Raw genomic sequence first — 13,126 nt, forward strand, 5'->3', positions numbered from 1 at the left:
TTACTTTCTCTTCAAGCTCTCATTTAATTTTGTCGCCAATTTTCTCAAAGCTGTTTACAAATAGAGATCCTACTTTGTACTTCTTACTGTTTTGACTTACATAATTGGTGATGAGGTCAGGATGGTCCTTCTCGATGCCGTCGTCTAGGATCGTCACCACCACACCTCTTCCTGTGAAGCCTTGAGCCCAGGCTACCTTGGTATTTAGGTCTTGATGTGTTGGGGTGGACTGAAAAAGACACAGGGCTTTTGTTCAGCTGTCAGTCTGCTGTGACTGACACTCCCCAGACAAACAAAAAAACAGCTTTAATCATCTGCAAAGACCTTTAACTCGCTACAAAATGTCATGTTCACAGAGGAAACAGAAATGCTCAATTCAAAAATAAACACCAAGACAGAAAAGGGAAAATCAAAGGTGATTCATGAACACCTAAAATCCAGTTTAATGCATCACCCCGACATGTCTGAGCATCCTGATGTTACGCTGTCAGCAAGAAGATGGACAACCTGTTGCAGGTCAGAAATCTTCGGTGAGAGCATTTGCCTTCCCCGCACAAGAAAAAGCTAGCTAAGAGAGGAGGGCGGAGGGAGACAAACGTTGGATACGGAGCGCTAAAGCATTATGTGGATGAATGATGGAAATTTGTAGAGTGAGGAGTGTGACGAGAGGTGATTGCCGGAGGTGAGAGATGGTTACAGATAAACAGGTAGATGGAGAACGGAAAAACTTCACACGCAACCTTTGCTGATTTTTTTGCCACAGGGCAAAGCTCCCGCATGTGCACTTCTGTGAAGATGCCGGGATGCTTCGTTGAGTCGGTAAATTCCTGGATGTAGCTTTTGAACTTTCACAGACAGCATTCAGCACAGATTTCTAAGTAAATGTTAAGTACACAGAATGTAGCTAAATAAACTGATATAAAGTAAAAGCCCTATGACAACAATAAATAGGCTGCATAACCAAGAAAAGACATTAGCACTGGTGGTGTACGCATTAGGCTAAACCATCTTTGTTAGTTTTCAATCAGAGCTGTGTAGAAAACCTTAAAGAAGAGAAAAAGGGCTTTAAGTCATCAGCCGATTAGAGGTTTAATGCTGAATGGCAGAGCTGGCTTTGCAACTTCTATTCTCTGCTGATTTATGTCTGGGATAGTCAAGGTTGTCATTAATCCGCTGCACTGACAGAGGTTTTGTGCATATAAAGAAGTAAAAAGGGGAAGATTAGGGCAAATTGAAGCATCTCTGAGAGAAGCTTTGAATCACGAAACAGACACAGAGCCAGGTCCATTTGCTATCAATGTTTCACAGGTGATACAGCTTAGTATTGGATCTGTCCTGACACTTAATTCTACATTCAACACAACATCCTTGGATGCATTGTATTTTATGTTTCGCCTCGTGTCGGTGGTGAGGCTGATGTAACTAAGGCCCAAAAGACAGCAATTCAATTTATGCTTATCTGACTGACCATAAGGGAATAAATAACTGCTGCCACCGCGATAATGAATACATCTTTCAATCAGGTCTCCTCACAAGCTTCTGCGTGGCTGCAAACTCAGTGGTTCATTGCTCAGCCAGGGCTGAATACAAGACCTTCAAGTTTCAATCCAATATGATTTTGAATCAAAAACGAAACAATTATTTAACTATTATAAATCTGAAAACAAGACCTTCTCTGTAGCTCCAAGTGTTCAAATGTATAGAAAAATATTCTATTGAATATGTTTCTTTTGAATTTCAGAGTTGGTAAGGCTAGATGTAGCTTTTCATTTAAGAAACACATCTACTGAAGGTTTAAAGAGATCATCTCGAAGAATTCATTTCATTTAAATACATTTCTTTTAAGTCACTATCTATCGCCTTTGAATGCAGAATTACAGACTCGGTGTCTGGTGTGACATTTGCAGAAAAAATCACAAGCGGCGCCCAGTTACTGACGTGTTTTCCATCACCCAGCAGTGGTTGGTCTGCCAGAGAGGGTAGGCGAAGCTAAGCGGCTGCTTTTCCGGTCTCTACAAGTGTTGCGAGTAAACAGTAATCTACTATGGCTGAACAAACAAAGAAAAGATCGATGACTACAGATACAACTTCAACAATAAGTGAAAATCCAAAGAAACAGAAACAAATTCGATGCTCAGATGAAGGCAAACAGTCTAAAAAGGAAAGCGACCGACAGCGAGGAAAATCAAGAGTTACAACCGTAACAAAGGGAGCCAACTGTTGACGTCACACATGCAACACTGTTTGGATATCTGGGAAGTGCGCTCCCCCATTACTGTTTATCGCCATAGGTGCCAACAACGAGAACGAAACTGAGATCTTCGAGATTACAGCTTTAACATTTTGAAAGTATTTCCCACAATGAAAACTACTGAATGATAGGCTACGAAGATAAGAGACGGTCACACACCAGGTACCACTGCTTGGGGAAATCAGGGTCTGTTGGGTCTTCGAAGACATCCCTCTTCTTTCTTTTCTTCACCACCTGCTGCTCCGCCCACAGGACCTGAGGTGCCAAGAGACACACACACACACACACACACACACACACACACACACACACACACACACACAGAAAAAAACGTAGTTTACAAAATTTTCCTCACATGATACAGTGTCATTACAAATGTTCTAATATCACACATAGGTGGTGTGTCCCACAGGCTGCAGACGTGGAGAACACGGCCCCAGCTGTGTTCAAAAAGTAATAACTAGAAAGAGAGGCAGAGATGTGAAGCAAATCTAATTTATCTCATTCCTGAGATGCAGAGGGAAAGTGGAGACTGTACTGTGTGCTGGAGTAGCGGCCTTTGAAGTCCTGGAGGCTGCTGGGATATGCACAGGACTGGTAGGGGTGGCTGACAGTAATTGCTAATATCACACATAGTTAATGTCATTTTAAAGTTTTGTTCCGAAGTTGCAGAAAACGGTTCCAAACATCGTTGCCAAAAGCCACACAACAGAAATCATTAATGTCTGTCAACTTGCCAGTGAAACGACTTTCCACTAAGCTTTCTCCTTTTCTTCCTTCATGAGTGTATCTATTATTTTGACAGGTACTTTATGCCAATAATAAAATAACCCAATACTATGTTTAAATAATTAAACGCACATACCTTAAATACTCGAAGGTAAAAAAGGCTCTGAACTCGTATTGTGTCATTGACAAATGTAGCAAACCTATGAGTGAAGGGACCTAACTATCCCTGCAAGTACAAACTGCAGCTTTCAGCCACTATATGCCGTCAGCAGACCCCGACCACCAATTTTGTGCCAAGTATTTATTTGGCACAATTCAACGTATGTATTAACAACCGAGCATTTGATATCTAAGCTGTGAAAAACAACAAGGTCGAGAGGTCTCAGAACATAATGTTTCCACTTTGTCTGCACAGGGAGATGCTGCGGTATAACTTCATATTTTATGTCCTATAACTTAAATAATTTGCATAAATGCAGTGAAACCATACTAGATACACTAATCTCTTACAGCAGTGTAAGCATATGCTGTTTTGCATTATTACTTTATGTGATAAATGCATCCTCGGCTGAGTTTTTGCTGAAGGTGCCAAAGCTTAAACTGGTTTCACTTTTGTGTGAAGAACACTCAGGCGAAGTGTGCCTCAAAGTTTCGACTCCAGATTCTAAAAGTACAACTTGTTATTTCAGTTTTAACTCCTGCACGAATACTTTTTATTCTTTTGGCTGTCAGAGTTGTTCCTGATAGTGAGGCTTCTTAATGATTACATGGTCTTACAAAGCGCGCCGACAGAATAAAAACATGTTCAGTACAGCTATAGAGGGCGGCGTAGCTTCTGACCTAGTTGAAAACTTAGCCTCAAAAAATGAAGCCATTAACCTTATTCAAGTGACCCCGGACTAATTAACATTTATCTCATTTCATTACATTTATAACGGCACATGGCTGACCTTGTTGCACTGCTGCCCACTGCGCACCACATTATCATCAGAACCAATTAGAACTGAACACATGAAACCAGGCCGTGATCTGGCTGCAGCCACCTACTGTAGGAATCATAGCGTATAATTATATAACCAATTATTGCAAATAATTCAATATAAGTAAACACAATTCTTTTATATTGCTCACTTACAAAGCATTACTTTCATGGACTTTCAGTCATGACTGCTGATTTGACAAATTGTGTGATATTTTGTGTACTTATAAAATAGGGAGTGCAACATTTCATCCAGATCACCGGTTCTCAATGACGGAGAAGAACAAGGTCTAGTCAATAACCCCGTAAAGACCCAGTCAGGGATGAAGAACTGATAAAAACAGAGATGCAGTATAAGCATCGCCCCAGGGTCTGCGATGAGGACAAAGAGCAGCCAAACACAACCACAAAATTGCAATCATGAGACGAGAAGGAGGTCTCCACACGGCCTGGGTCGGTAATCCACTTGAGTAATAAACGATTTGTTCCATCTCCTGCACAGTGTCCTGAGGGCCTTCCTGTCTGATGACTAAGAAGAAGCCGTGCTGGTATTGTTTGTGACGCAGAGAGAGAGACTGGTAGAGGGGAAAGCCTGTGCTTTGATCTTCTAATCTGTGTTTCCACTGTTTATGGAACAAAGACGGTATAGGGACAAGTCTGGGGATGTTGAGCTATTTGTTTTCATTAATAAATCCATGAAAGACCAAAAGCAACAAAGCTTTGTTTTTTTCTTTGTGTCCAAATTCTCCTACAGCTTAGTCCTATCTTCTCTCCATTATTTACCAAAGACGTATAATGTTCTGTTACCACAAAATTAGTAGTCCTGGGCTTGCAAGATAAATTTGAGGGGTCATCAGATGATAAATAGTGTTAACTTTACTTTTTAGAAATCCTTTTAATCTTTGATTTAATGTTTTTCTTGCAAATTACTAGATAAACATTGCCCAGTGCATTTCCCCCTCTCCTATTCCCTCACTACTCTTTGTGCAAAAATCACATTTCTACTAGAGCAATATACTTTTGTGGTACAAGGTATGTTATTTAAGGTACAATATACATTATCTACTGTGCAACACACACTATTCACTGTACAATATACATTATCTACTGTGCAATATTCTGTGCAACATACATTATTTCACAGTGTATTATATACGTTATATATAATATATATTATCAACTGTGCAATATACATGGTCTACTGTGCAATACACATTATTCACTGTACAATATACATTATCTACTGTACAGTATACTGTGCAATATACATTATTTACTGTAATATACATTATCTACTGTGCAATAGACATTATTCACTGTGCAATATACATTATCTACTGTACAGTATACTGTGCAACATACATTATTTACTGTAAGATACATTATCTACTGTGCAATACAAATTATCTACAGTGCAATGTACATTATCTGCAGTGCAATGTACATTAGCTAACTGTGCAATATACAGTATATACAGTGCAGAGAAGAGGACTACTGCCTTAAACATGTCTAGTGCACCAAATCCGCTGCTGAAAATATCCCCAATAACTACATTGCTTCCTCTTGACCCTCCTATGACTCACATTTAACATCATCTTCCGTAGGAACCAATGGCTGTGGATTGAGTGCCATAGACAAGCAGTGTGAGTCAGAAAGCATTGAGAGATGAACTAATGCATTGTATTTGGATTCGGTCTTTTCCAAGGATTTGTTGACAAAAGCAAAAATACAGAAAATAACCAGCTTTATCTTTTAACAGTAAAGCCTCAGCACAGTAGAGATACAATGAAATCCTACAGCTAGAGACTGCAAGAGGGAGAGAGACAGAGAGGGAAGTAGGGTTAGATCCCTCTGAAAGACAGCATGGAGTAATCTGCCTTACACTGCGGTTTTTACAAAACCAACAGCAGCCACCCCAAAACAAATCAATTCCTTCCTTCACAGAGAAGGTGGTGAAGGTGGTGTGGGGCGTGGGGAGGAGATGACAAACAACCTTCACAAGCATAATGGCAAAAGCTCATGCAGCTGCCAATGGCGTCTTTCCACTGTGCGATTGTTCAAATGGGATGTTGATAAGCAGCATGTTAGCATCACGGAGCAGGGGCAGGACACAGTGGAGGTAATGTGAGAGGCAGCAGCAGGATTACAGAGAGGAAACACTGTAACAAGCTCAAGCATAGCATCGACTAATCCAAATCCAACCATTATGAATTTCACTACCTTTTAAATCTACTTCCTTTCAACCAGGTGAAGCGGAACCTTTCCTTTACCCTTTTCCAGGGGTTCAGATGATCTCACTCACACACACATGAATACACAAGTGCACATTAATAAACACATGTAAACACAAACCCACTCACTCACGCTGCGCCGGGTTTTGGCAGTGGCCCTGCTTTGCCTGAGGTTCGGACTGTTTCTCGTTGTGTGGGTGGGGAAGGTAACCTAGGGACAAACTGTTGCTCCTTTGCCAGAAACCTGCTGCCCTGAATAGCTGCTGGTTCAAGCACAGTGTTAGCTTAAACTTCTCACTGAGATGATCCTGCGAGATGGAATCTCTTCTGTCAAAAATGTCTTTATCTCCCTGGCTCTGCTGTGAGGGCTTTGGATTTAAATTCAAGATGCTTTCTCTCTCATTCGATATTGCCAAACAGCTCATACAGAAAGGGAAATACGCAATCTAGCCCGACAGTAAACCTCACTTTTCCATCTTTCAGATTAATTCCGGTCCTAGACAGAAACTTATTATGAGGACATCAACTTTCTATTGAATTTTTCTTTATTAGTTCTGTTTGTTTATTCTGCAACCTATCCCTCAGCAATGCACACAGCTCTAAAATCCCGCTGTACATCATTAAATCCTCCTCACTCTCTGTAAGAATGACTAAATCCCTGCCTCTGTCACTGCTCATACCAAATCTTGTTACTTGTAGATTTTGGAGACCTCTTAGCAAATCTTATAACCATTTAGTTGCCATAGTTCTCTACCAGCTCCCGCACAGACACCTGAACTCATATAATCTCAGAGCCTTGTTAAGGTCCATTTAGCCTGACCCCTGACACCACCGGCCTCAGTGAATGTCACCATGTCTCACTAATGATGACATGGGCCTTCAGCGACTGTCAGACCACATCAGTCCTCTCCTCAACCAGCTTGATTGGGGCTGCAGAGAAGTCCTTAGGCTCAACTTGGCAGGCCTACTTTTCTACAAGATGGCCCGAGTCTGTTCTCACCTCGTAACTGCCCTCTTTTTTTAGCACCAGTCAGGTACCTCTTAAGTTGCTTTTAAATAGCAGCAATTACCACCGCTGCCTCCAGTGTTTCCAATGTAAACATTTCAGCGGAGTGCTGCTGAGTCAGGGGGCAGCAGCACTGAAGGAGCGGGTGCACAAACAGTTATTTGCTGCTGCCCGGGATTTCAGCTTTTCTAGGTCTAGGATATGTTTAGTTTTGACATCAATGGGGGAAAGCCTTTTTGTAGTTCGAAAGCTTGTCACTAATGTGTGACAGATTGAAAGGGTCATTTCATCCACAAAAAGAAACATATTTTCCTTTCAGCCCAGTGGTACTTTACAGTGTCTTGCAATGCAAATAGATTTGGCGCTGGTACAAGAAATTCACAAACAACGGAGTGAAAGAGCATTTTGCATTTTGGCACACAAAGCACAAAAACATTATAATAGAAAAACAACTAGTTTGGTTAATGGGGCCTGTGTGGCATTTTACGTACTCGAGCCCGAACAACATTTCCTGCCCCGACAGATCATGTGTGAATAAGAACAGGAAGGCCTATGAGCACAGCTTGCAAAAGGTTATGTTATTCTTAGACTTAAAAATGGAGCATATTAACCTTTATATTTGACACATTTGGTGCCCGCCCCCTCGCCCGTCCCCACAATTTAACAGGAAAAATACAAAGTTCATCTGAAAAGTGTATTTGCTTTGCTTCCTTGAAAAATATCTGGATCTGCATACTTGAGGAGATAACAAAACCCAAATGATGTAAGCTTAAAGCTCCTGTGAGGAACTTTTGGTTTGTGTTGAACGTGGCGCCCCCTGTGGACAAAGCCGTACCTCTTATCTTCAACAAAAAATCTCCTCCTCTTTATTCAACAGTCATATGTATCACTCATTTACATTTTTGCCCTGGAAAATGTAAACAAAGGCAGCATACAGTTAATTAGTTAGCTTCCTCTGACACCTACCCCCCGCCAGCAGTTTCAGGCATTAAAAATAACTATATAGAAATAATCAATCTTGACGCTGATGGTCTGGTTTGCTTTTGTAGGTCATGCAGAGTCATCAGAATTAATTACAGCCTGTTTCATAACCAGCAAAAAATACCTCACAGGAGCTTTAAGATGCTGAGTAAATATAAAGACGTGTTATTTACGTATCTCCTGTTGCCTTCACAAGACAGCGCCGTAATAACCTATAAGTTTCACATCCAATAAGAATTTTTAAGTACAATAAACTATATTTTTCTAAGGGTGTTTCCTCAAGGATTACTTCTCTTGAAGTGTGAGGTGGCTCAAGTGGACGTGCTTTGATCTGAGGGCTTCTGGATTGTATGTAATTAGTTTTAATAGAGATTCAAGTGCAATGTGTGTTTTTGTGAATTTAATCAGAGTAAAGTATGTTAAGCAAAATTAACCATCACATTTATTCCCAGCCAGTGCATGAGCGTCATTTTGTAAAGAACGCCAAGAACCTTTTAAATGCAGAAACAGGTCGGTGGTATTCATGAAGGCTGATTTACAACAGGACTGACTAAGTGCTTTCTGCCCTCCCCCACTCGCTTTTCTGGCTTCCTGTCTTTCTCAAAGTCACTGTATAAGGGGAAAAAAACAGAAAACTGTCCTATTTTTCCCTCAGAATCTGACGATGTGAAATTCTCTTTGGTAGAAGACATGAAATAGAGCCTTGTTTGTTTTTTAACCTTTAACTGAATGAATGTGGATACTGGCACGTCTTTCTTCTGGGCAGGAACAGTGCAGGTATTTAAGGATATATGTGAGGCAGTGAGGCAAGACTCTTAATCCCCTAGTTAGAAAAAGATCCTTCCAGTGTGTTTGCATTTCCATACTGACTCATCTACACCTGGTATATGCAGAATAAACATTCATCAGAATCATAGTGTGCAAGGTATAAATTGGTGGTTGGGCTGTGTGCAATTGCAGAACCAGATGCCCGAAAGAAGATGTGGAAAAAGTTCTTTAATCTGTTTTTGGATTTTACACTGATGAATGCCAATTTCCTCTCTTGTTAACAAATAATAAAAATAATGATTTTTCAAAGCTGGAGAAGGCCAAACACAGACGCTCCCAGCTGCTGTGTTGTTGGCGAGGATGTATTTTGCATATTCACAGCTCTGTGGTACCAAAGGTTGGGTCAGGGGGACAGATAGAAGGATCGGTGTGGACTGCAAAGAATACAGAGTTTGACAAGCTGTCATTGACACTGGCACCCTTATCTCTTTTGATTTACACACTCTCTTTGTGTAATCCAATCTGTCTCATGCCCTTTTGTTGCCAACGGGGAGTGCTGCAATGAGCTGTGTGAGAAGTGACACCGCTCTTACCTGTGGTTCTTTTTGCAGTCTGATGTGCATCCTCCTGTGGCCAGACAAAGCCCTCTTCTCCACTGCATGATGCCTGAAGTGATAATAATCTCCAAAAACCTGCACAAACACAAAGGGAAAGGCATTGAGTTCACCTGCAGCAAAGGGACAGCCAGATAACGCTCTGTGCTCACCGGGGCATTCATGTGCACACCAACATATGCATGGATAGTGCTCAATTTGGAGAGAGACAACACACATGGACATTTTCCGGCCTTATTGGGAGCAACTGTGAAAGAGAATCAATCACTGCATTTGCTGGTGGACTTGCATCTCTTCACTTTATCACAGATAAAACCACCATTATTTTATCAGCACTCGTAATGTATCGCATGAATCTTATCCCCCAAAGTGCTGTAAAAGCCACACGAGAATTGTAGTCATTAAATGCTAACAAAATGGGTCTTTTATCAATGTTTAAATGAGGTGTTAAATTCTCACTAGCCAGTACTATGCAGATATCCATTTAAGGGTTTGAACAGACCAAAGATTTATGTTCCAGATTTTTCCACAAAGGCTGATAAAAGAACCCGCAGCTCCTGCACAGCTTCAAAACCTAGATGAACAGGCGCTAGCCAGAAATGGGGGTGAAGACAGCCCAGCTCTCTGCAGATTGGAGAAAATGTCAGACACACGCACACAGAGGTGCACCCACAGAGAGATATCACTCAAACAACTGCAGATGGACACCATCTTTCAAAAATGATTAGATGCATCCATTAGAGGGAGAGTCACTTCAGAGCTGGACTGAAGCGTACCTCGTGTTGCTGTCATTGTTCCCCTCACACATCCTGGGCATAAAAGAGCTTTTAAGGACAACCAATTGGTTGACAGCTGTCACCAAACTGGCCCTAAACCTTGAGGAGTGCTTTCTTTCTGTCAGCCCTGCTCTTAAGTGACGCACGGAGCAGACTGAGCCTCCCCTTGTCATGGTCAAGGACAGCTGACCTCAGAGCAAGATTGAAACTAAATAATACAGACATCCAAAGATAAGTGTGTGGCAGAGGACAAAAAATGGCGAACAAAAGGTGGCTCAGCCGCTCTTTACATGGGTTTATTCACAAGAGAGCGGCCTCCGTTTGAAGAGGAAGCATTGCAATCTGTACAGTAGAGCCATCGGGGACTGGCTCACCTTCACAAGCCCAGTGGAGCGGAGGAAGAGAGGAGGGAGGCAAGGGTGGGAGGGAGACGCAGGGTTTGACAGGCCGACCAGGCAGGATGGATGTGTGTGCGGACGCAGAAGAGCAGACGCAGCAGGATGGAAGGCTCTCCTGGGGCCTGCAGGCTGATTCTGCCGGCTGGCTGTCTGCAAGCCGTCCAGACTGGAAGCTGCAGCTCTGAGGCCTTTTCTGGCAGCACTGATAGAAAGCTGCCAGCCCGGTGCCGGCCAATTTCACTTCATTTGTCAAATATTTGTAATTAGGACTTGATTTTAAAATCATTTTCTGTGATAATTTCCACATAAAAGGAGCGACTATTGGTCTTAAATTACTCCGTGCTCTACAAAAATTATCTCTTTATCCCCTTGGAGTTCCTGTTGAACATAATTATGAGAGGAAACGATGAATGAGGCTGCTTTTGTGTGGGGACAGCTTTGCAAAAGGACAATCTTTAAATGATTAAAAATGTGGCGAGTGCAAGAAAAATGTCGACGTAAAACAGGATTTTATAGTCCATCAGAACATGCACAATAGGCAACATGATACAGCTGAAGTATTATAGGTAAGGCTGGACGGAAAGGTGAATTTGTATTACTGTAGGCATATATTCTCCCCAGAGACACGGCTGTGCTCAGCTGATGCTGACTTTGTGACACCTTCAGTAAATTAGACAATCAGCGACTGACCTTACAGAGACCCTGTCTCGAAAATAACGCCAAATCCACGTAAGAGGAAATGGCCTGTGAATGATGCAAGATTGAGGTGCGATGAAGGATGTGACCCGAGAAATTAATGAGACCCACTTTCACATTGATTGCGGCGGGGCAGAAAGCTAATTCGTGCGGCACTGGGGTGGCTTTTCTGCGGTACAAACCTATTTCCTAGAGTGCTGATGTCCTCATTTAGACCAAGAGTCTGTGGGTCTTGGGAAATTGAGACGGAGATAGAAGTGTAGCTGTAGCTGCCCATAAGTGCGGCTGAGTCATGCCTCTCTTAAGTCCGAACCAGAATGAATCATATGGTGTGTGTATGTGTGCCAGCGATAATAATTGAGAGCACCGGGGGTCATTAGTCACCCTGCCACTATGCTCTGAGTCTGCATAAGAGGCATATTGCCCTTTACACTCCTCACTGGGCAGCGCCAAAGGCTGCTGTTTCATGTGCTTCTAACTTCATGTAGATTTTTAACAGATTATTTTAAACCCAGATTAATTATAAGATAATCCAACTTGCTTTGTGTTCTTATATTGCATAGTAAATGCTAGGATCGCTTTGATCTCGAAAGGATGTATCTACATGTTGCATTTTTAAAAATGATCCTTTGTCAGCTCTTCTAGAAGTTGCTGCAAATTTGTGTTTTTGTAAGACGTGCCCAGAAGGTTTCCCGCTGGCCGAATCCAAATGTGCACATGGTGGACGCGAAAACACCACAGCGTTCTTCAGAGCTCGCCTCAGAGCTTCTTCAACTAGATTAAAAGGGAGAAAAAGACGAGCTGTGTTGACTTCAGCAAGAATGTTCCACTCTACAAAAGCTTTTCAATAACAAAGTTTCATGTGAATCATAGCTGACAATAGGGCTCAAAATCATTCTCAAGAGAAAATCAATTCATCTTGGTGGATTTGAGAGAGTGGGTTTATATGCAGAAAACATGAGATGAGAGTTTCATCTTTAAATGACATTGAAGTCTGTCTATTCAGGTTTCTAAAAATCACAGTATATTCCCCTTTTCAATTCATTTAAAATAATATTTTTGTAAAGTTTATGGTCTTAGAAATTGGAAGCAGTAGATTTGTCCTTGTATACACGGTGAAAGAACACCTTGAAATATATCAGAATAATCAGAAAAGAAATGTAGAGCACAATAATTTCCTTTTTTTCTCCGTCTTGAAGGATCTAAGCTCCCGAGCTGTCCATAAGTGAACTTGACATCAACAGGGTTTCTCAGAAGCTGCGCCTCGTAAATACAAGATATAAGGTATTAAGTTGTTATATTACTAACTGACTCAAATAAGCCCTGATAACACACAGTACATCCATCCATTATCTATATCGCTTATCCTGTTTAGGGTTGTGGGGAGGCTGGAGCCTATCCCAGCTGTGATTGGGCGAGAGGCGGGGTACACCCTGGACAGAGACAGACAACCTTTCACGCTAACACTCACCAATTCACCTAACGAGGATGTCTTCGGACTGTGGGAGGCAGCAGGAGTAGCCAGGGGGAACCCACTTATATGTGGGAACAGGGAGAACAAACTCCACACAGAAAGGCCCCCCGCGTTGGAAGTGGCATTCGAACCAGGAACCTTCTAGCTGGGAGGTGAGAGCACCAACCACTGCACCACCGTGCAGCCAGGACATACATGCTGTTGTAAAAACTCTAAAACTTTA

General features: G+C 41.9%; 1 protein-coding gene across 1 annotated transcript in view; it reads right to left on the bottom strand.

Annotated features, from left to right (window-relative positions):
- The window catches only part of furinb (furin (paired basic amino acid cleaving enzyme) b), a 69,382-nt gene that overhangs the window by 32,508 nt on the left and 23,748 nt on the right, over positions 1 to 13,126 (bottom strand). Inside the window, exons 2-4 of the mRNA XM_069685975.1 lie at positions 9,539 to 9,637; positions 2,411 to 2,506; positions 101 to 229 (exon numbers count right to left, since the gene is read on the bottom strand). Coding sequence (XP_069542076.1) covers positions 101 to 229; positions 2,411 to 2,506; positions 9,539 to 9,637 — 324 coding nt within the window. The remainder of the gene's footprint in view (positions 1 to 100; positions 230 to 2,410; positions 2,507 to 9,538; positions 9,638 to 13,126) is intronic.

The sequence above is a fragment of the Semicossyphus pulcher genome, unplaced genomic scaffold (assembly GCF_022749685.1).
Source record: "Semicossyphus pulcher isolate SPU_LCO1_2020_fin unplaced genomic scaffold, fSemPul1.0.p SCAF_8, whole genome shotgun sequence".
NCBI classification, from domain to species: Eukaryota; Metazoa; Chordata; class Actinopteri; order Labriformes; family Labridae; genus Semicossyphus; species Semicossyphus pulcher.